Below are 19,384 nucleotides of genomic sequence, written 5' to 3'. Positions count from 1 at the left end.
ACCCCCTCCCCGGACGCCTGAGGTCTATTGTACAAGTGTGCAGGTGGCCAGAGCTAACGCCGCGTTGTCCTGGTCACTGAGTGTGGAAGGGCAGGAGGATAAAGGGGTCCTCCTCCTCCCCCACCCCACCCACCGGCAATCAAACCAGAGCACAATGAGCATGGGGGGAGGAGGGGGAAGATGAATGGCCGAGGGAGCCGCGCTCAGCACAGCTGGCCCCTGCCCAGCCTGGGATTGGGTGGCAGGAAGGGGAGGGGGCAGGAGACAACGGTCCAACTGCTCCTCCCACCGGGTAAAACAAAGCAATGGGTCTAAGAGCCTTGCACAGCAGCAAGAGACACCTCTGGGCTAATCAGTGCTCCGCGCTGGGTCCTGCCCGGGCGGCCCCCTCTCCTAGGGTGGGCATCCCAAGCTGGGAAGCCTGCAGCACTCCTGGGTCCCCCTATTGCTGCTCATCTCCAAAGGGGATTTTAAATCAACTCCTTCAAGAGGCAGAATCCACCTCCGTGGGCTCCAAAGCCAACAGCTGTGGAGATGCCGAAGCAGCCTGGGAGAGCGCGATGGCAGTATTTCACCGCGCTCGCTCCTTCATACTCTATCTCAGAGCATCAGAGAACAAAGAATTCCTTGGCAGAGTCATGAAAAAGCCCCGGCCCGCATGATTCACCCATCTCGCATCTGCCGCAGTCCCTGACACCTGTGCGGTGAGGGGAGAAAATGCTGCTATTCTAAGCCACTAACGTTGTGCACCTACTTAGCACAGGTTGAAATGACAAGGCAAGGTGCCAAGCTGGGGACAAGCTGCCCCACATGTTTTGGGAGCCCACAAGAGAGTGCCTGGTCCTCTCTCCTTCCCTCTGGCTGGCTTTCAGACGGGGTGGGGATCGTTCTCATCCATGGAAAAGGCTCCCACCCAGAAAGGGAACTAGTGGGCCATGGTCACAACTCCCCCAGGCATCAAGGCTCAAAGCTGCAAGTCGTTACGTTGAAGGACAAGATAGTTCACTTCTTCCTCAATATGTCCTCTGAAACCCCCAAGTCCCCATGCACGCAATACCCCACCTTGATCCTAGATCCTTTCCTTGGATCTGGACAGATCACTGTGGTTGCAGCAGGCTGGAACAGCCCAATTTTGGTCACTGTTGCTATAGGGCCTCTGCTAAGCCACCTCCCTCTAACATCTACGCCAGGGTCTTCCAGGGCTCCTAAGCATCCACCACAATTCAATGAGATTCAGTTGTCTAATCCCCCTTGGCCCCTCTGGAAATCCCAGCCATGTTCTCCATCCTGATATCCCTCCATGTATGGCCCTGTCCCTGCATCTCCCTTGTGACTAGTGCAAATAATGACTTTGTTCTGAAGCAGAAACATTTGCTGGCTGGTAGCTACAATGGTGGTCACACATGAAAAGGTGGGCACTGAGGACCCCCAAGGGGGAAGCAGGCTTCATGTGAGCCAGTGGGTCGATGCCCCGATCAGGTCCAAGATGCAGCGTCCGTGCTCCATCCACCACTGGTCTCTGGCAGGGCAGCATGTTCCAGCCTGCCCCTTGTAAAACAAGGGCGGACAAGGCACCGGCCCCTGGGAAAGATGGGACCCAACAGCTTCACACAGCCACGGTTCTCTAGCTACGGGCCAGAGCTGACATGCTAGTGCTTGGTCCCTCTTGCAAATAAACCACCCCTCCTACACACATGTGGCTCTGGCCATCCCAAGCTTGTTCTCAGGGGATAATTGATGTTGCCCTCTCTGGGGAGACCCTTGGTACAAATGCAGCTCCACAGCCTCTAGGACCCATCTCAGAAAAGTGTCAGAGACTCCAGCTTTGTCCACGCTGGGGGTTTGCAGCTAGGAAGACAGCTGCTAACTCCTAGGCAACACTACTCACAGCTAGGACATGCACTGGGGCCCCGGCCTGCAACTGGGCATGAAGGGGAAACGCTTTTGCACCACGGACCGACCTGCTTTGCACCCAGGGCATGTGCCGGGCACTGGATGTTCTTGTTGACTTGGCCGTCCTTGTGTGCCGTGCTATTTTGGAGCTGATCTGGACTGAGCCCTTGAAAAGTCCTGACCAGAAGCTCTCTGGGAAGGCTGGCCTTGTTCACTTAGCTCTTAAAATAGAGGAGGGAAAACCTCCGGTTTTTACCAACCAGCCCAATGTGCGTCAGGCCCCTGATTAAATATTAACTCCTTTGTGCAACCCACAGGCAGGATGTGCCGCTATTTATTGCTCAGGGGGCAGCCGCCGTCAAACAAATGACGGAGACTAATCGGTGCCATCTTATTGCTGCCCTAAGCGTTTTGGGGCCGGATCGGTGCCGGGAGGCGCTGAGAGGTCCCGTTCCCTACGTCTCGCAGCTCACAGAGGCAGTGCTGGCCACGCAGCACTGACAGCACCATGTGCTTCTCCATAGCCATTGCACCTGCCTTTGCCACACATCAAAACCTGCTGCCTTCGAGACCCAGTCTGTCAGCTGTTGGCATCAACGATGCCCACTTCAATGGGCTCCAGTGAGCGGTCTGCAACCCGCACCCCCCCAGATCTGTATTGCTTGCTGAGCCAACGCAGCAATGGGCGGGTGAACCAACTGCCCGTCTGCTTTCATTCTACTTTTGGACCCCAGGCTGGGGTTTCTGTGTGCCTGGCCTGAAGGCCAATCTCCCCTTGACCAAATGGATCTGAAAGGGAGCCGGGTTTAAGCCTATGCATGGATGGAGCACAGCTTAAAAAATAAAAAAAGCCAACCAAAGAGAAAGAAACCAAGAACTTTTTGCCAGCCACTCTGCGCTAGCTTGAAAAACTGCCCAGAAACGGACCATCTGCACGTGCCAGTCAGGCCCCCCATTCAGCATTTAAGCCAGTGTTTCACCATAAGCACCTTAAGCTTCCACTAAGATTGCTCACAAACTTAAGGGTAAGCTCCTGCTTAAGTGAATAGGGATGGGCTTAATGGCTTGCTGGAAGTTAAGCATGTCTTTCCATGTTTTGCTGACTTGGGCTCTAATTAACTCCATGCTGGGGGTCCGAGGCCTGTGGCACTGGTTCCGACTTGTCCCGTTAACTGGATACAAAATGTGAACAGCCTCGTACACTTGATACCATCTCGGAAGGTGTTTTTTTTCCCCGTCGTTTCCCAGTGTCATACAGCACTCCAGAGCAGAGACAAAAGAGGGCTGTTCCCTGCTTTATTTCTAATTATTATTGGAAATAAAAAAGCAGCTGTGCCCCTGTTTGGGCTGGGAGCCAGCCCCTTGCCCTCCCTCCCTGGCTCTCACCCCCATATGCTCAGGTTTCTGACACACAGAGATCAAATAACCTATCACTGAAAGGCAAGATACTATCCCCTGTTACTATTCAATACAAACAGCGCTTGGCTTTCCGGATTAAAAACCAATTAAAGAACTTTGCTTTTCCACGGGAAAGAGAGCTAGTTGCCATTGATGTTTGTGCAGCTTTTGTTGCTTTTGGCAAGGTGTTTCCCCCTCTCCCCCCGCCAAGTGCTATCGATGAGCCGCTTTCAGATCCAATCAATCTTCCTCCAAACATTTTGGGATTCCCACCTCCTGCAGGAGACGCACATCTGCAAACTACAATTCTCTTCCTAGGGGCCGGTTTCTCCCACTTAACTCGGTAAATGATGGTTCTGGGTTCAGCTCGGCGTTCTCCAGCAAAGCTCGGAGGCAAGGGAAGCGATAGCAGGCGCTTCAAAGCTGCGTTTGAACAGACGGGCAGGTCCTGAGTCGACGAAGGAGCTGGCAGGTGAGGGGGAAGCTTCAAAACCAAGCAGATTGATGCTTGCCAACACGTTGTACTTAGGATATTAATTACCAAGAGAAGGGCATTTCCTTGGGATAAAGGAACAGGGATAGATCTCTCTGGTCACAACAGCCCTGATGGCCTTTACTCCCTTCCTGCACTGGAAGGGAAGGATACATGTGGCTTTAAGCCATCTTTGCACCCCCTCATGCTTCCCCGGGCCCTGCCCAGCCTCCGGGAAGTCAATGAAGCCCCAAGGCTGCTCTCATTCACCTTGAGGTTCCCACGGCCCTCCCATGCCCCAGCATGTCTCCGCTCCACCCCAGCCCCACAACGGGTTCAGGTATTCGGAGCTGGGATTCCCAGTACCGGGGCAGGGCTGGAAGATGGGAAGCCCCGAGCACTGACGGCGGATGGTGACCGGTACATAATCTATGGATGGAGACCAGGGTTGTCTCCAGTCGCCCTCTGCCAGTGTCTAGGCAGATTCCCGTTCAAGCTCTCAGGAAGGCGCCCTGTGTAGCTGCAAGCACCTGCCAGATCATAGTGACTCGATGCTTCCTCTCTCCTTTGCTTCTTGAAGCTGCTTGCACTTGGCTTGCTAGAGATAATTATCTACATAAAGAGACAGCAGAGAGCCAGTGCCACCAGGCTCAGCTTCTCTTCGAGGCTTGTTTTGAACAGAAATATAACCCTGGGTCTAACCAGTGACTTGAAATTCAAACCCGCCAGCCAAGCGGCCGGCCCCTGCTCTCTGCTGCACTCGGGTTGACCGGTCAGCCAAACCACCCCAGCTTTTCCAGCCCCGTCTGGGCTCTTGGCTGGTCCAAAAATGAGATGGCAACATCATTGTAGGGCAGGGAGCAAGCTACCCCCCCACCACCTGGGGTAGTTTTTGGGGGCAAAACCCAAAGAAGCCTTTCCTGCAAGGTGTGGCATGGCCATAGGAGATGCAAAGCCTAGGTATACAGGGAGGCAAGGAAGGGGGTATTGCCAGAAGCTCAGCTTTGCTTTTGCTCCTCCGTAAAGGGGGTGCAGGGTCCAGACGCCCCAGCATCCAGGCAGCAAGAGTGCCGGGAAGGCGGGAGACCTCCATGCAGGGCCCCAGGTGGGGAGGCATATGTGGGGTTGGGAAGCCTGGCTCTGGATGCAAGGGAGGAGGATGGGGAGGGCAGTAGGAAGCAGGGACGCGGGGAGGAGGGAAGGGAAGGGGCTGCCTCCAGGACCCTCCCTCTCCCGCCACTTCCGCCCAGGAAGGAGGAGACCTTTCCCGGCACTTTTTTTTCCCAGCACTTTTTTTTTCCCAGCATCCCCCTGGCCAGCGCTCACTAAACCTCTGTCTCAAGCCACTCCGTCGCTATGGCAACGGGCCGAAAAGGAACAGATGGTCTTGACGAGCCAAATTCCAATTAAAAAGGGAGCGGGGAGCTGATGGGTCTGAGGCCGGGGTGGAAAAGGGGGTGCCAACGGGCGAGATCCTCCTGCAGCACAGACCCCCGCCCCGCCTGTGTCCGCAGAACGGGGGACCCTCGGGGACCTCCCGCCTGGCTGGGTGTGAAATGGAGATGGGGCTGCAGCGCGGGCAGGGACCCTGGTCCCTCCGCGGAGCCCGGCATCTCGGAGCAGTCCTCGGGCTTCGGGAAAAGCCAGAGTGTGCAGGAGGGTCTTGGGGCACTAAATCCCCCCCTGTATTTACCCCTGACCCCACTCGCCCCTTCCAGGCTCCAGGGCTGTGGCCTCAGCTCAGCTCAGCTCAGAGCTGGACGCCAGAGAGCCCGAGCCTGGGAGGAGAGGTGGGCACCCGAGTCCGGGGGGATCTGCTAGAGCAGATGGGGGCCGGGGCTCAGGGATAAAGCCGGCTCCTAATCCCTCCGGGGATTATCTGCCTGCCTGTCCGTGAGAGGCAGGGAGCGGTGTGCATCAGAGCAGGCAAAGCCAAGCGGTAACGAGACCTGCTCCGGACTCGCCACCCCACTTCTGCCCCCACCACCCCGGCGTGGGCAGGAGCAGGCCCCACAGGCCTGATGTCCCCAGTCCTGACTGTTCCTAGCAGCTGGGCTCTGCCCCAGACCTGGCCGCATTTCACACCTGGGCAAAGCGGATCCATATAGAACAGGTCCCTAAAGTCTCCCCTACCCCGTATGTAGGAGGTAGGCGGCTGACGCCAGCATGCACACCAGAGAGAACTGATGCCCCAGGCTGCACAAAGGCACCAGCCCCAGTCTCTCCTGAAGGAGCCAAGGCAACGCTCCCCTTCCAGGGCCGCCTCTCCGCAGCCTCCAGGGTCATCCAGCCCTAGACAAGGTCATCACCTTGGAGTGCTCCAGTCTGCTCCGGCCCTCCCCGCAGCTTGCCAAGCAAGGCCTGCGAGTGCTAGGCAGCAGCACCGCACCGCACCTAGGGGCACTTGGCCCGTCCAGAGCTGTTCCCTGTCTCTAGCCCCAGATAACAGTTCAGGGCCCAACCAGAACAGCCCTCTTCGGTCCCGGGCAGCCCCATCCCCTCCAGGCTCCCCGACCTGCCCCATCCTTCATTCTCACCCCTTGCAATGGGATGGAGGGTATTGCATTATCTTGCACCAGCTGGGGGCTGGGGTGAGGCCCCCACAGCCCGTGCATCAGTGCCTGACACTATGGGCGCATTCATGCTAGCCCCTGTGTTAGCCTGAGACTGACCTTGGCACCCTGGGTAATGGCCCCAACTGCCTCCTCCGTCTCCACTTGCCCTAGTCTGCATCAAACTCCCCCCCATGCTGCTAGAAGCCAGAGGACGATGAAGCAGATCTTCCCCAAACTAATTGCTGCACCCCCTGCCCCTCACTGCCCTTGGAAGTCATGGGCCACCCTGACAAAGGGACCCAGCCCTGGGTGCCCACCATTGCCCTCACTTCTTTCACAGCCCTTACCCCCATGCCCTGCACCATCCAGGTGTCTGAGCCTCACCCCACATCAGAGCAGCATCTGTTTGGAGATGACAGAGGGCTCCAGACCAACAAAACCCCACATTTCAGTCAGGTTTGCACTGACATCCAACTCTTCACAATATCCCGCAGCCTCTCCTGAGGCCGTCACTGCCATCCTGGCCCAGTGCCTTTGCTGCTCCTCTCCTGACAGGCGCCAGAGAGATGAAGTGACTTGCCCAGGACCATCCATGAAGGCTGTCTTGCTCCACCTGTGCTCTGGCATCACAGCCTGGAGCCCAGTCCACCACAATGAGGGACAGGTGCACCATGGCCTTGCTTAGATGCGGAAAGGAGGAAGGAGCAGGAGGGCAGGAGGAGTCATGCCCCTGCACATTGCCCTTGCCCTCCTGCTGCCAGGCCTGAGGCCCACAGCTGCTGTTCCTGGAACAGGTGCAGCACCAAGCGCTAGGTAACCCCAGCCTGGCCCAGCCTCACTTCCTCACCACCCTGCTCTGGTTCCTTCCTCTCCCCCTGCATCCAAGCCACCTCCCTCCTCAGCAACTCCATTAATCCCACAGCCGGTTGAAAGCAGGAGGGGGCTCGGCAAGGGCAGGAAAGACAGTTAATATGCCCTGAAACCCATCTGCCAAAGCCACCTCTGGGTCAAACCCGCTCCACCCCTGCATGGCTCCAGGCTGGGATTTCCCCACAGCTCAGAGCCAGCTCCATGTCCACCCCAGGTTTCCTGCCAGGCCACCGCAGGACCTTAAAGGAGGGCAGAGCTGCATGGGCAGCATGCATCTGATCCAGCTGCTGGCTCTTTGTTTCCATCCTCAGCCTCCCTGCACTAATTCTAGGTCCCCTGGGTCCCTGCATTCAGTGCAGCGTGAAAACCCTTCACAAACTCCCTGTGGTCTGCAAAGCCCCTTAAGGAGGAGATTCCTGACACTGGCTGTCCTGGCACCCCTGGCCAGGCTCCCTGCAGGCAGAGGAAGCCCAGCTGGGAACAGAGATAGAAGCTGGCCTGCCAAGGGGGCTGCCAGTGTCATCCAACCCATGCTATCCTGCCTGGGCCTCAGTAGCTTGGTGGGTCTCTTGTGGGATTCACATTGCCAATCATCCCTGTTTGGTAACTGAGCATAGCATGAGCCTCGAATACATCCATACACACCCAGAGACAACTCCCAGAGACATCGGGGCCAGCCCAGGAGAGCCTCAGGGATGGAGAGGGGCTTCCTCCTGGATTGTGCCAGGGTCACCCCGGTTCCAGCTGCAAGGTCGTTGTTCCCTGCATGCATTGCCACCTGGCAGCCCCTTTCCCCAACCTCCAACGCCCATCAAATATTTATTCTGAGCCACAGATCAGCCAACTGCCAAGTAATTGTGTGTGAAATCCACAGGCCCTTAGCGGTGCAGCACACGGAGGGGCTGGCAGGGTCCAAAGCCACCCCGGGTGCAATTCCAGCGAGGGCGGCAGCGCGAGAGCTGAAGGCCCAATATTTACATTGACTAAGTATTTGCAAATAATATCTCAGCAAAGCAACTTCCTGGGCGAAGGAACCCCCTCCGCAGGGCACTGCCTGCTCCTGGCTGCTCTCCGGAGAGAGGTTGGTTTTGCAGCTCGTTTATGGTGCAGACAGGTGCCCCCACCTGCACTTTGCCCCTTTCTCTCCAGGTGCAGGACGGTGGCACCTGCTGAGATCCAGGTCCCAGGTGCTTCACGAATGCATCCAGGCTGGATGGGAGCAGAGGAAGGAAACGTAACTGATGCTTTCCTGGCTTTGACAGCAGCAAAAAGTGTGAATGACTTGCTCGAGGTCACATGGGGAGACAGTGGCGGAGACATGAACAAAGCCCCAGCACCTGCCGAGCTCTTGCTCCCCCCACTGTAACCACATGCGAATCCTTCGGGTCTGTGTAAAACTGGCTCCGACCTGACGCAAGCCGGAGCGCAGCAGAGGGTGCTGGAGAGATACCCAGCGCCGGGAGCTATTCCGTAGGGAGAGCAGGGATCGGGCGTCAGGAATAAGCAACATCTACTTAAAAGGAATGGATTTTGCGTTAGATTCCAAAGCGCATCTCGAGGCCTTGGATCAATACCTCAGTAAACTGCAAACAGGAGGCTTTTCCTGAGCCACAGTGGGAGCAGCTCAGCAGCCTCTGCTCAGACCAGTGGCCTACCAGGGCTCTCGCCAGCACACCGTGGCTTTGACCTTGAGGGGCAGGCTCTCCCCCTGCCTGCTCCCACCATGGCCCACCCAACCCATCTGTCTCCATGCTCCAGACCCATGAGGCTACCATGGCTTTCAGCTTGAACTGGACAAAGAGTGGGGACCTGACAAACACAGTTCAGGGAAGCCACCGAAAAGGCCTCTCGGGATGGCTAGAGATGGGCCCAAGCCTCTGCACTCAAGGGCATTTACATCAGCTCTCTCTGGAAAGATGCCTCAATCTGGACTGAAACTGGGCCCCCACTTTCCAGTCCTTTGCAAGGGCAGCATCCTGCCCTGAGGGCTGCAGCTACAAACCAGCCCGCCCTTCTTCCTCTGAAGCCATGTGCATGCTCGGCCCCCAGGGACCCCTAAGGATTGCATTATCGGTTCTCCCCATATAGAAGGGGGATCGATACAGCTGTCAGGCGCTGGCCACATTACCCCTGCTAATTGGTATTACAATAGGCAGACTGCAGCTCTCACTCCATCTCTCTGGTGCTTGTCATAATGTAATCACCATCTCTCTTGCACTCTCTTTATCACAGAGCGTGACGGGAGCAGAGCCGCTAGCAGCTGCGCGGCCTCCGGGGAGTGTCTATCACTCTTGACGGGGCTGGGCATGGCTGGTGGCTTGGGCCACAGAGGGGGTGAGAAGCATGCGCCCGCCTTCCCCCTCCTAAGTCTGGACCATATGATATGGCTCTGGAGGGCTGCACCGCACCTATGGGTCTCTGCCTGGTGATGGTTCTACGACTGGCATTGCAGGGGTTAATGCAAATAAAGACAACGGTGATATAATGCATTTTTGGATGGTGCCGAGGTTTAGGAGTGGGGTCTGGGATCAAAGCCCAGTGCCTGGGCACTTCAGGGTTGGCAGGGCAGAAGGCACTGAGCTGCAGAGATCCCCATTGCACAACTAGGCACTGCACAAACACAGAGCAAACACCAGCGTCTCCCTTGCTGGGCTTGCTCACATCTCCCAGCCGCAGCACCAGCCCAGCCCAGCCAGAGAGAGGCCATTTCTGCTACTCCAGCCAATTTATGTTATTTGGGTGCCGGCGACAGATACCCAGCCGGTGATGTGCTGATTGTTATCAACGCAGGGCTGAGTTACTGCGAAGAAGATCCGCTGCTCTGTCCACTCCGCTCTCCAGGGACCAGTCATAAACTGAGCTTAAATAATTAGAGTGCTGGGGCCAAGATGCAGCCTCTAATTATTCCTGGGCTCTTGCAAATAAAGGGAATAAATCCTTGGAAGGTGCCAGGCAGGACGGGGCAAAGGGAGGCTCATTTTCCACATCACTTGAAAGCTGCCATTATAAATCTCCCTGAAAGATGCACCTCCCTGGGTGAGCGATATTTTTAAACTCCAGGAAAGAAGGGGAAAGAAAAACCCATTTTGGTATTAACATTGCAGGCAGAAGCGGTAGTTAAAAACCAGGAGGCATGGGAAAGGATGTTTCTGCCGTGGAGGGAGAGGCGAGGGATTTTGCATGCCACAGTGGGACATGGGGGAGATGCTGTGGCTGTGGGGTGGCTGGAGGGACATCGTGCTCTCAGGAGGACGGCCAGGGTCAGGGTTGCGGAGCGGTCACTTCCAGCGCACTGGTTTGACTCCTGCCTGCGAGCTCACACCCGCTTGCTGGCGGGGGACCCGTTCGGCCTGTATTAGCAGGCTCTGGAGCTCTGAGCGTAATGGAGGCCCCGTGGCGCTGCACAGATCTGTACTGCATGATAGTCCCTGAGACGATCAGCAAGGCAGGACAAAGGGCAGAAGCAAAGAGAGAGGGACTGGCCCCAGGCCACAGAGCAGGACAGTGCCAGAGATGGAGTGCGGCTGCCTGGCTAGCACTCCATCTCCTACTCCCAACTGCCCCACGGGGTGTACCGAAGTGGGGCCAGGTCTCAGCCTGGCTCCCAGCAGCTGGATGTGGAGGCAGGCGACCAGCCAGGCTGGCTGCATCCCCAAAGATACCTGGAGGGTCCCTCCAGCTACACACAGCATCCCCCATCAGAGAGGGACAAATGCATCAGGGGACCACTGATCACAGCTGTCTGGGGCTCGGGTCTAACTCCCTCTCTGGCCCCACATGCCACGGTCCCTCCCTTCTACTCTCCCCCTGCTCACGGCAGCATCTTCTCCAGCACGAATCACAGCCTGCATGGCCATCAGCCATTGCAGCACCACACAGATCCCCAAACAACACAGGTGTGAGTATCAGTGCGAGGAGATGCCCACAGACCTGTCCTGCACCTCGTGCTCTTGGAAATCAAGCACAAACCACACAGGCTTGGCGAGAGCAGCTGGACTGCTAGAAGCAGCTGAATGTGGTGACTGACTGGCAAGGCACTCACAAGCCCCTTTCTTTTCAGATGCCCCGACATGTCCTTGTAATACAGGCCCTGCCTTGCTACTGCCCTCCTGGCCATAGCTCTGCCCCAGCCCTGCCTGCAGCTGGAGCATGGCACCTGGTGTAGGAGGGGAGAGGAAAGCTGCGGAGATCACCAGCAGCAGCAACACTCTGGCTTTCTGCTAAGGGGGCAAATGTGCAGTGAGTCCAGAGATGGGTCAAGCCATGGGCTCTGTGCGTGCAAATAAGTGTGCACCCTGCAGTGGGTAGCAGGGGGGACGACAACGACAGGATCCGCAGTGCACAGGGAGAGAGGCACACAGGGCCCTGGAGCCGTGGGAAACACAGGCGCATACCTGAACGCATGCAAATGCAGAGACAGCTACGCCTGCAACAGGCCCAGACACGCCTGCATCAGTGCAAGCACGGAGACACTAGCGGCCATCAGAAACACAGGTGCTGGGGTGCAGGTGTGTGCCTGTACACACATGCACACACACCTCTCATCCCTCAATAGTCCATGGGGAAAAGCCCCCTAATGCTTTCAGTATAAGCTTTCCCCCTATGCCTACGTGGGGCTCGGTAGCCCTGATACCTCCTATCCTCCCTACCTTCCTTTGGGATGCACTGAAGGCTTGCCCCTTCCCCACCACATCCATCACCAGCTACGCCTGCAGCCCAGCCTCTCAGTCACTGTGGCTAAAGCAGACACAGCTTAACTGTCTGTTTTCATAGCACTTCAACCCACAGTGACTACAACCCAGCTGGACCATGGAGGAAAGGGCCGTGGTCCTGTTCCTACAGGAGGGGTAAGGTAGCGGGATATGGCTGGGAGCTCTTCAGGTCTTTTTCCTATGGGACCATGCAGTGCTTAGTACCTGTCTGGATAGGAGCCTCCGTGCTCTCCTGTGACCCTTTTAGCTCCTCCACTCGGGCTAGGGCTCCAGCTCCAGATGTGGCTGCAACACCCTGCTGAGAAGCTTTTACCTCCCGGCTGGTCTGCACAGGGGAGCCGAGATGAATTGGCTGCAGCTGTGAAGTTAGCGGGCACCAGATAAAGTACCTGTGCAGGGGGCTCTGGCTGGGCAGCAAAGGCACTTTAGTTGGTTGCAGCTTCATCTTTACGCTATGGCCACTTCACTCCTGAACAGAAGCAGCTGCACGAGGCTTTGCACGTATTAACTCGTGTGCACTGGATACACGGTTTAGTTAGGCAGACAAACCTTTGCGAAGCCCTACATCTTTCCCTCCCCCCCCCGCACCTCTTTCCCAGCAGAGATGCTCAGTTCTTACTCCAGGATCCCGGAGTAGCATCTGAAGTTCAGCCGGGGAAGCTTGGAGGCAGGGGGAGCTCTGTCCCTGCCATCTGTGTGCAGCCAGTTTGGGCTTAGGGATCAGTTTTGACTCCAGACTGTGCTGATAACAGCCCAGGCTCCTGGGCAGCAGAGAGGTTTGTTTGTGTTGCTCAAGGACGGAGTCGGGATGGTGTTTTGCATTTCCCTTTGCTTGGTGCTGGAAGAGGCACTGGCTTGAGCACCCTGGAGATGCATGCATAAGGCTGTAAAGAGGTGCATCTCCATGACCCTGGCCCTTTACCACTCCCCAACCCCATCCAGAGCTTGCTGGCATCTTAGCATTCCTTCTCCAGCCTCTCCCCTGCACCCTACATACCCTGCCTTGTGCAGACAACTGGCTTATAGCTCATCCCACATGGAAGGTCCTCAGCCCTATGTGCACCAGTTATAATGCCCATCTTCTGCTAAGCTCCACACCCAATGAACTGGGCCATTCGGCCTCTGTTGGGACCCGCCAGCCCTGTGGCTTTCCTGCAGGAGAAGAGAAGGAATCTACTTGATCCTTTCATTGGTCATGTCTCCCCGACTGAGTGCCCTGGCCCCTGTCTCCCAGCTACGGATGGCAGGCAGGGAGAGAGACGGCTGGTGGGTAGCAGCATCCAGAGCACGGGAACGCTCCCCCATGGAAGATACAAAGGATCCTAAAGATGAGCCCAGAGGGGCTCCCAGGCTAGCACAGAGCCTGATCAGTGCATACAAGGCACTGTGATGGGCTCTGCTATGGGTCTGTCTGCCGTGGCTCCAGCCCCACATGACATCCATGCTACACGGTCCCAGAGAGAACAAGGCTGCTCCTGCTCCGGGTAGCTGCGTGGCGCTGTGCCCTAGCCCCCTCGCCTGCCGGACAGACGCCCCTTTGTGCGGGGAGTCGCTGTCGCCTGGTACTGGGGAAGAAACGCTGGACGTCAGCCACGAGCAGCAGGATCCCCGGGCTTGCTCTCACAGACAAGGCGGCTGGAGGCACGTCCCACAAAGGGGTGACAGTGGACCTAAGTCAATGGGCCCAGAAGGCAGAATGGGCCCCAGATACACCAAGCAGCTTGCAAGCCCCCTCCACTCGGGCCAAGGGCCACAGGGAAGCTGTCCGCTGCCCAGGTAAAGACAGGCTGGGCAGGAGCCAGAAGAAGAGCTGCAGCCACTCTCCAATAAGCAGTGGTGGAGCAAACCTGCCAGCGCCTGCACAGGTGGTCCATATGCCATGCGCCGCTGCATCAATTCAGGACGCACGCGGCTCCTTGGACCTGGTGCCGCATTTCCACACTGTGTTGGGTGCGAGGCTGCCCGCAGGCTGGGGTGGGAGGGAGCCTGTGTGGGAGAAGACCCCGCATCCTCTCCCAGCGAGGGCATGCTTGCCAAGGGGGACACATCCGCGTCTGGAGCACTGCCTCCCCCGCCCGTCTGGCTAATGAGGATTCAAAGAGCTGCTGAAAACATACTCTAGCAGAACTGGCTCCCAGCCCCTTCTGAAGGGGCAGACAGGGAGCAGAAAGGCTACAGCCCCTTGCCTCTTGTGAGGTCTCGGACAGGTGGCAGAGGGCAAGGGCCAGCAGAGCAGAGGCAGGAAGGAGGGCCCTTAGCTGGGTGGAACTGCCCTTCCTCATGGCATCAGGGAAGGAGGAGCTACAGGGGGCCAAAACCCACAGCCTGCTCACAGCACAGGCTGACCTCCCATCCGGATGCCCACGGCCCACGTGGCCCGGGTAGACCGTGGCAGTGGATGCTGACTCAGGCGCTCCCTTTCCCTGCCCTCTGCATGCCTGATCTCAGCCATGCGGGGCTGCGAAGCTGCTCTGCTGGAGGGTGCCAGCCTGTGCCAAGCAGCTGCTGCCTACCCAGAGAAGACGGAGGAAGGCAAAGGCACCGTGGGGAACACGTACAGGACAGACAAGGGCTCGGGTGCCCATGAAAGGGACAGTAACAGTGGTCTTTGCACCACAGCTCTCACTCCCCATTGCCAGCAGGGTCTGGGAGTGCAGGAGGTATGCAGACACGGATACACACACACTATGCTTAGTACACACCCGAATTCATGGAGAGGGCTGAAAGCCAGGTCCTTGCATACACAAGCAGTCACTGGCAGCCGCTTATTAACCCCTTTCAAGCCAGCAGCTGCTGAAAGGGGCACCTGTCTGCACAGAGGAGCCCGTGCTACTATCCAGTCTCCTCACCGGGATTAAAACCTTCTTCCACATGGGCTTGTTAGCCTTCCAGAAGGCAAGAGAAAAGCCTGAGCTTAAACCAGCTACCAGTGTCAACAAGATGGATTTATCAAGAGATTCCTTTTCTCAGTTGAATGAGTTTCCACTTGTAAGGGGATCTGGAAGGAGCCTTTCAGCACAGCCCACAAGGTCAGGGTGGGGGGAGCACAGGGAATACTGCTTTGTGACCCGACAGGACTTATCTCTGGTGTGGTGCAAAGATGGGACAGAGAGACGACAAGCATCTGGACTCCAAGTTGGCCCTGCATCATTGTGCTCCAGCCTCGGCCAGCCCTGAGCTGGGACTCATCCTCGAGGGATTCATCCCTGCCTGGAATCCTCTCTGCTTCTCGCAGCAAAAGGCCTTCTGGCCAGGACAGAAAGGTGCACAGATGCACAAGCACACATCACCCCATGCTCAGAAACACACCTCCGGTGTGCACATGCAAATACGCGCACCCGGCTGTGCCCACATGCACCGATGTACCCCTGCCTGCATTCCCACACATGCATGCATGTCCGTATCCACATGCACGTGTACATGGCACTGTCTCTGTGAGCTCTCGCTGGGTCCTTGCTGCAAAGGTAGGGGAGGGGCAGGCATAACTACTCGGGGCTTTTTTCCTGGATCCCCATAAGCTCCACCTCTTTCTTTCTCATTACGCAACTCCATCCTCTGCTCCTTCCTCTGGGCTTCCTCGAAGCCCTTCGCTCCCTGCAGAGCATCTCCAGCACAGGGCAGCGGATGGGGGTAAGCAGTGGGGACCTCCTCATTTAGGGCATAAAGGGAACAGACAGCAAAGCTAGGGCCAGCTAGAGGCAGAAACCTCCCCTGGCTCAAAGATGAAGGAAGAGCTTCTCTGATCTGGAGCAGGACACTTCTCAGGGAAGCCAGCAGCCACGTGCACCTCCCTGCGAACCTGCAGATTCATGCCTGCAATGCTCCAGGTGCTGCCTCCCCAGCTCCCTCTCCACCAGCCTCCGCCCTTCACCCCTTGCCTTCCTGTCTGGCACTGGCTGTGCTGGTGGAGAAGTCCCACCTGCTAATGACTCAGTGCAAAGGGTGATGAGTGGATTTCCCCAGGCTACAGCAGGATCATGTCACTGAGGCCAGGGCAGCCGCCGCTCCTCCCAGGCTCCTCCTCACCCTTCCTATCGCACCTCTGCATCTGGGGTTGGCCCCCACGCCCAGCAGCACCCCATCCAACCAGAGGAGGAGGGAGACAGCCCAGGGTGTCGCCTGCTAAACTCCAGCCTGGGAAGCAGGTCAGTGGAGCCAGCTCTTCTGGTTCCCCTGTGACTCAGCTCCGGTGAGAGAGCTGCCTGGAGCATCAGGCTCAGGTCCCTGAGGCCTCCTTGGAAACGAGGATGGATCCCAGGGGAGAATCATGCCCGGATCGGACCAGCACCCACGTGCATCATAGGCTGCCCTAGGGTCGAGTATCATCACCCCCTTAGCCAGCCTGGCCTCTTCCTAATTCCACGCTGTGCCCCCACCCCTCGCTGTCATCCACAGCCGGCACATCAACTCACACCCCTGTGGAGTGGACACACACGATGCTCCCCTATATCCGGATGGGGCAACTGAGGCCAGAGGAGGTGAAGAGCCTTGCCCTCATGTCATGCTGACTCAGAAGCAGAGCGCGGACATCCAACCCTGGAGTCTCCGGCTCCTTTTCTAACCATTCGGCTTAGCCGGCTCCCACGCAGGAGTGCACCCGCTGGGCTAGTCGCAGTCTGGTCCAACTCCAGCTAGGATGCCCAAGCCACACGTGGGCCGGGAGATCCACTCCGGGCTACCCCCCAGTTGGTAGACTCCACCGCAGCAGTGATGCTTAAGGAGGAAATAGCAACAAAACACCCCAACGCAGTTCCAAAAATAGCCCAATCCGGTTGCTGTCACGCCGCAGGAGTGCACAGGGAGAAAAACCACGCAGGCCCCCAAGCCAGATGATAAGTGAGATGTTTGCAGGCTTCAGCATTTTAGAAGGTGCTTCGCGACATAATTGTTGCTCTTCAGCTCATAACATGGACCAGATCCCTTTGGCACCTAACGGAGACACGCCGCTTGGGCACTCTATTGGCCGATCCTTCTGGAGCCCTGCGAGAGGAAGGCCTTGCTATCTCCCTGGCAAGGAACTTTCCCCTTGAATTACAATGTAGTGTCCCATTTGATCTAAGCCCCCAGGTTACTATCAGCTGGACATGACTCAGATACCATCCATCCAGGTCCTTTGAAGTTGGAAAATGCAACATGAAAGCATCACGCATTTCTGCATCGCCTCTCAGCGGAGGATCTCAAACCACTGGACAACCCAAGGCTCCCAGGCCCCGCTGTGAGCTCAGAAAGTGTCACTGTCCCTGCTTAGCAGCTGGGAATTGCCCAAGGTCACACAGGAAACCCGCAGGAACAGAACCCAGATCTCCTGATACCCAGCCGCCTGGCTCAGCCACGAGACTGCGTGACTGTGCCTCAAACTGCACCAATTTCTACAGCATGCAAACAGATAAAGCGTTCATATTTTTAGGCATGAGCAGATCTGCAAGGACTCTCCACCTCTCAAGATGCTTTAGGATCTTGGGTACCCTGTGGTTTTAAAAAGGCCTGTTCGCATACACATCTCTGGAGCCCCACTATCACAGCCTGACACGATACCTGGTAATGGCTCCAGGCGGACAAGAAAGCAGATTTACATGGTAGACTGCAGGCACCCTGAATTGAATCCGTTCTGGGCAATTGAGCAGATTGCATTAAAGACAATTTGCCGAGCAGATTTTACAAGGGGCTTCGTTGGGCTTTTATGGGAGGGAACTTTTATTTCCTTATAAGAAAAAGCTAACATTGTCGGAAGAGGGGAGAGGATGCAATTGGGAGAGGAACAAGGAGAAAAAAAATCAGATAGGCAGGACAGGTCTTCCTGGGGCAGGGGGGAGATTGACTGGGCAGCCTGTGCTCGCCCACCCACCCACCCTGCGAGCTGACTCCCATCCAGCCTTTCCAGCAACCACAGGCATTTCTTTTGGAAAGGGGCAGGAGACAAGGGAGTTTTACACTGATCCCTCAGCACTTCCGTCCTCGATAAGTAACCCTCTCTGGATTCAGGACTAGGGGAATAGCCTCATGGCCACGCTCTCCTGCTCCGCCACAAACCCACAGGTCATTCACTGCCCCATGGTGCAAGTGAGGAGCCCCCTGCCAGCTTCCCCAGCGCATTGTTCTGCCTTTGCACCGAAGGGTCCTGGTTGCGATGCGCGCTCCCAGACGCGACTGCAGTACAAATAAATAATAAGACGGGATTCGGGGCTGGTGGGAACGAGCCACCGCTCTGCTCAGACTCGCCAAGACGACAGCCTCCGCCACGCCAGCGCTGCAATCACCAGCAGGGGTCAGGGAGGAAGGGGCTCCCATGGTGTTGCAGAGCCGTGGGCTTTGCTCTGCCAAGCGCCCTCCGAGACAGCACAGCAGCGAGGGGCACCGGCAGAGCTGGGGGGCAGCCGGTAACACAAACAGCACGGCTAGGGCAGGATGGGGAAGGACACAGGGGCTGGCTGCCTCGCTGCAGGTGGATCTGCGGCGTGGCACAAAGCAGGGCAGGGGCTCTTCTACACAGATTCCTCCCGGACCCTGGGCACATTGCTTTAGATCCCCTGCCAGGCCCGCCAGCGGCAAGGACTGGGCGAGAGTGGGGTGGGGAGCAAAGTTTGTGCTGGTTGCCTGCCAGAAGCCGCCTGGCAGGAGGGAAATGGGGGGAGCCCTGTGCCCCTAGCACCCCTGGCAGCAGCCGCGGTGCCCTTCACCTCCCGAGCCCCCGTCCCCTTCGCCTCCCGAGCGGTTTTCGTGCCGGTCTGGGCGCCCAGCCTTACTTTGCAAAGCGGGGCGGTCGCCACCGACTTGCCCGGAGGGGCTCGGGGCGCTGGGTGCCATGCAGCTCCCCCGGGACGGGACGGGACGGGACGGGACGGGCCCCCCGGTGCCACTCACCTGGGAAGAGCGAGGCCGCCAGCAAGCAGACGCGGACAGTCCAGCCCGGCGCCGGCAGCGCGGGAGCCATCAGAGGAGCGGGGCCGGCCGCCCCGCCAGCCCCGGCCGCGCTGCACCGAGGAGCGGCCCGGAGGGCGGAGGCAGGCGGGGAGAGGCGCGCGCTCCCTGGGCGATCAGCGCCGCGGCTCCCTGCAGCCGCTCATGCTCCGGGGTGCCGCGGCGGCTCCCAGCCCGCGCTGCCCGGGCTCAGGCGGTGCCCGCGGGCGGCGGGACGCAGCGCCCCATGCTCAGCGCCGAGCTCCCGGCGGCATCGGGTCGGGTCCGCTCCGCTCCGCCGGGCTGGGCTGGGCTGTGCAACAATGTAGCGCCGCGCCCGCCCCGCGCAGCCGGGCACAGCCGCGCTGCCTCCAGCCCTCCCCGGTGATGTCAGGCCGTGCAAGAGGAGGAGGGGCCCGGCGCTTAACCCCTTCCCGGCCCCGCCTGCCTGCCGGGCCCGGGGCACGGCCCGGGGGCGAGCGCGGCCGCGGATCCTCCGGGCCTCCGCGCTCGGGATTCAGCTTCCTCCTTGCCCTGCTGCGGGCGAGGCAGTGTCGCAGCCCCCGCTGGACTCAGCCCCAAGCCGC

General features: G+C 58.1%; 1 protein-coding gene across 3 annotated transcripts in view; it reads right to left on the bottom strand.

Annotated features, from left to right (window-relative positions):
- The window catches only part of NECTIN1 (nectin cell adhesion molecule 1), a 100,085-nt gene extending 80,912 nt beyond the window's left edge, over window positions 1–19,173 (bottom strand). For 2 of the 3 annotated variants that reach the window (XR_009457945.1, XM_019487337.2), the window contains exon 1: window positions 18,762–19,173. Coding sequence is in view for 2 of the 3 variants with exons in the window: in XM_019487337.2 (XP_019342882.2) it covers window positions 18,762–18,831 (70 nt within the window). In the remaining variant the exon portion in view is untranslated. The remainder of the gene's footprint in view (window positions 1–18,761) is intronic. The other variant, XM_006258157.4, reaches the window with a different exon arrangement.
- Window positions 19,174–19,384: the final 211 nt, after the last annotated feature.

This window comes from Alligator mississippiensis, chromosome 16, assembly GCF_030867095.1.
Source record: "Alligator mississippiensis isolate rAllMis1 chromosome 16, rAllMis1, whole genome shotgun sequence".
Taxonomy (NCBI): Eukaryota; Metazoa; Chordata; order Crocodylia; family Alligatoridae; genus Alligator; species Alligator mississippiensis.
The sequence above is the reverse complement of the archived record's forward strand: the minus strand, read 5'-3'. Positions and strand labels throughout refer to the sequence as shown.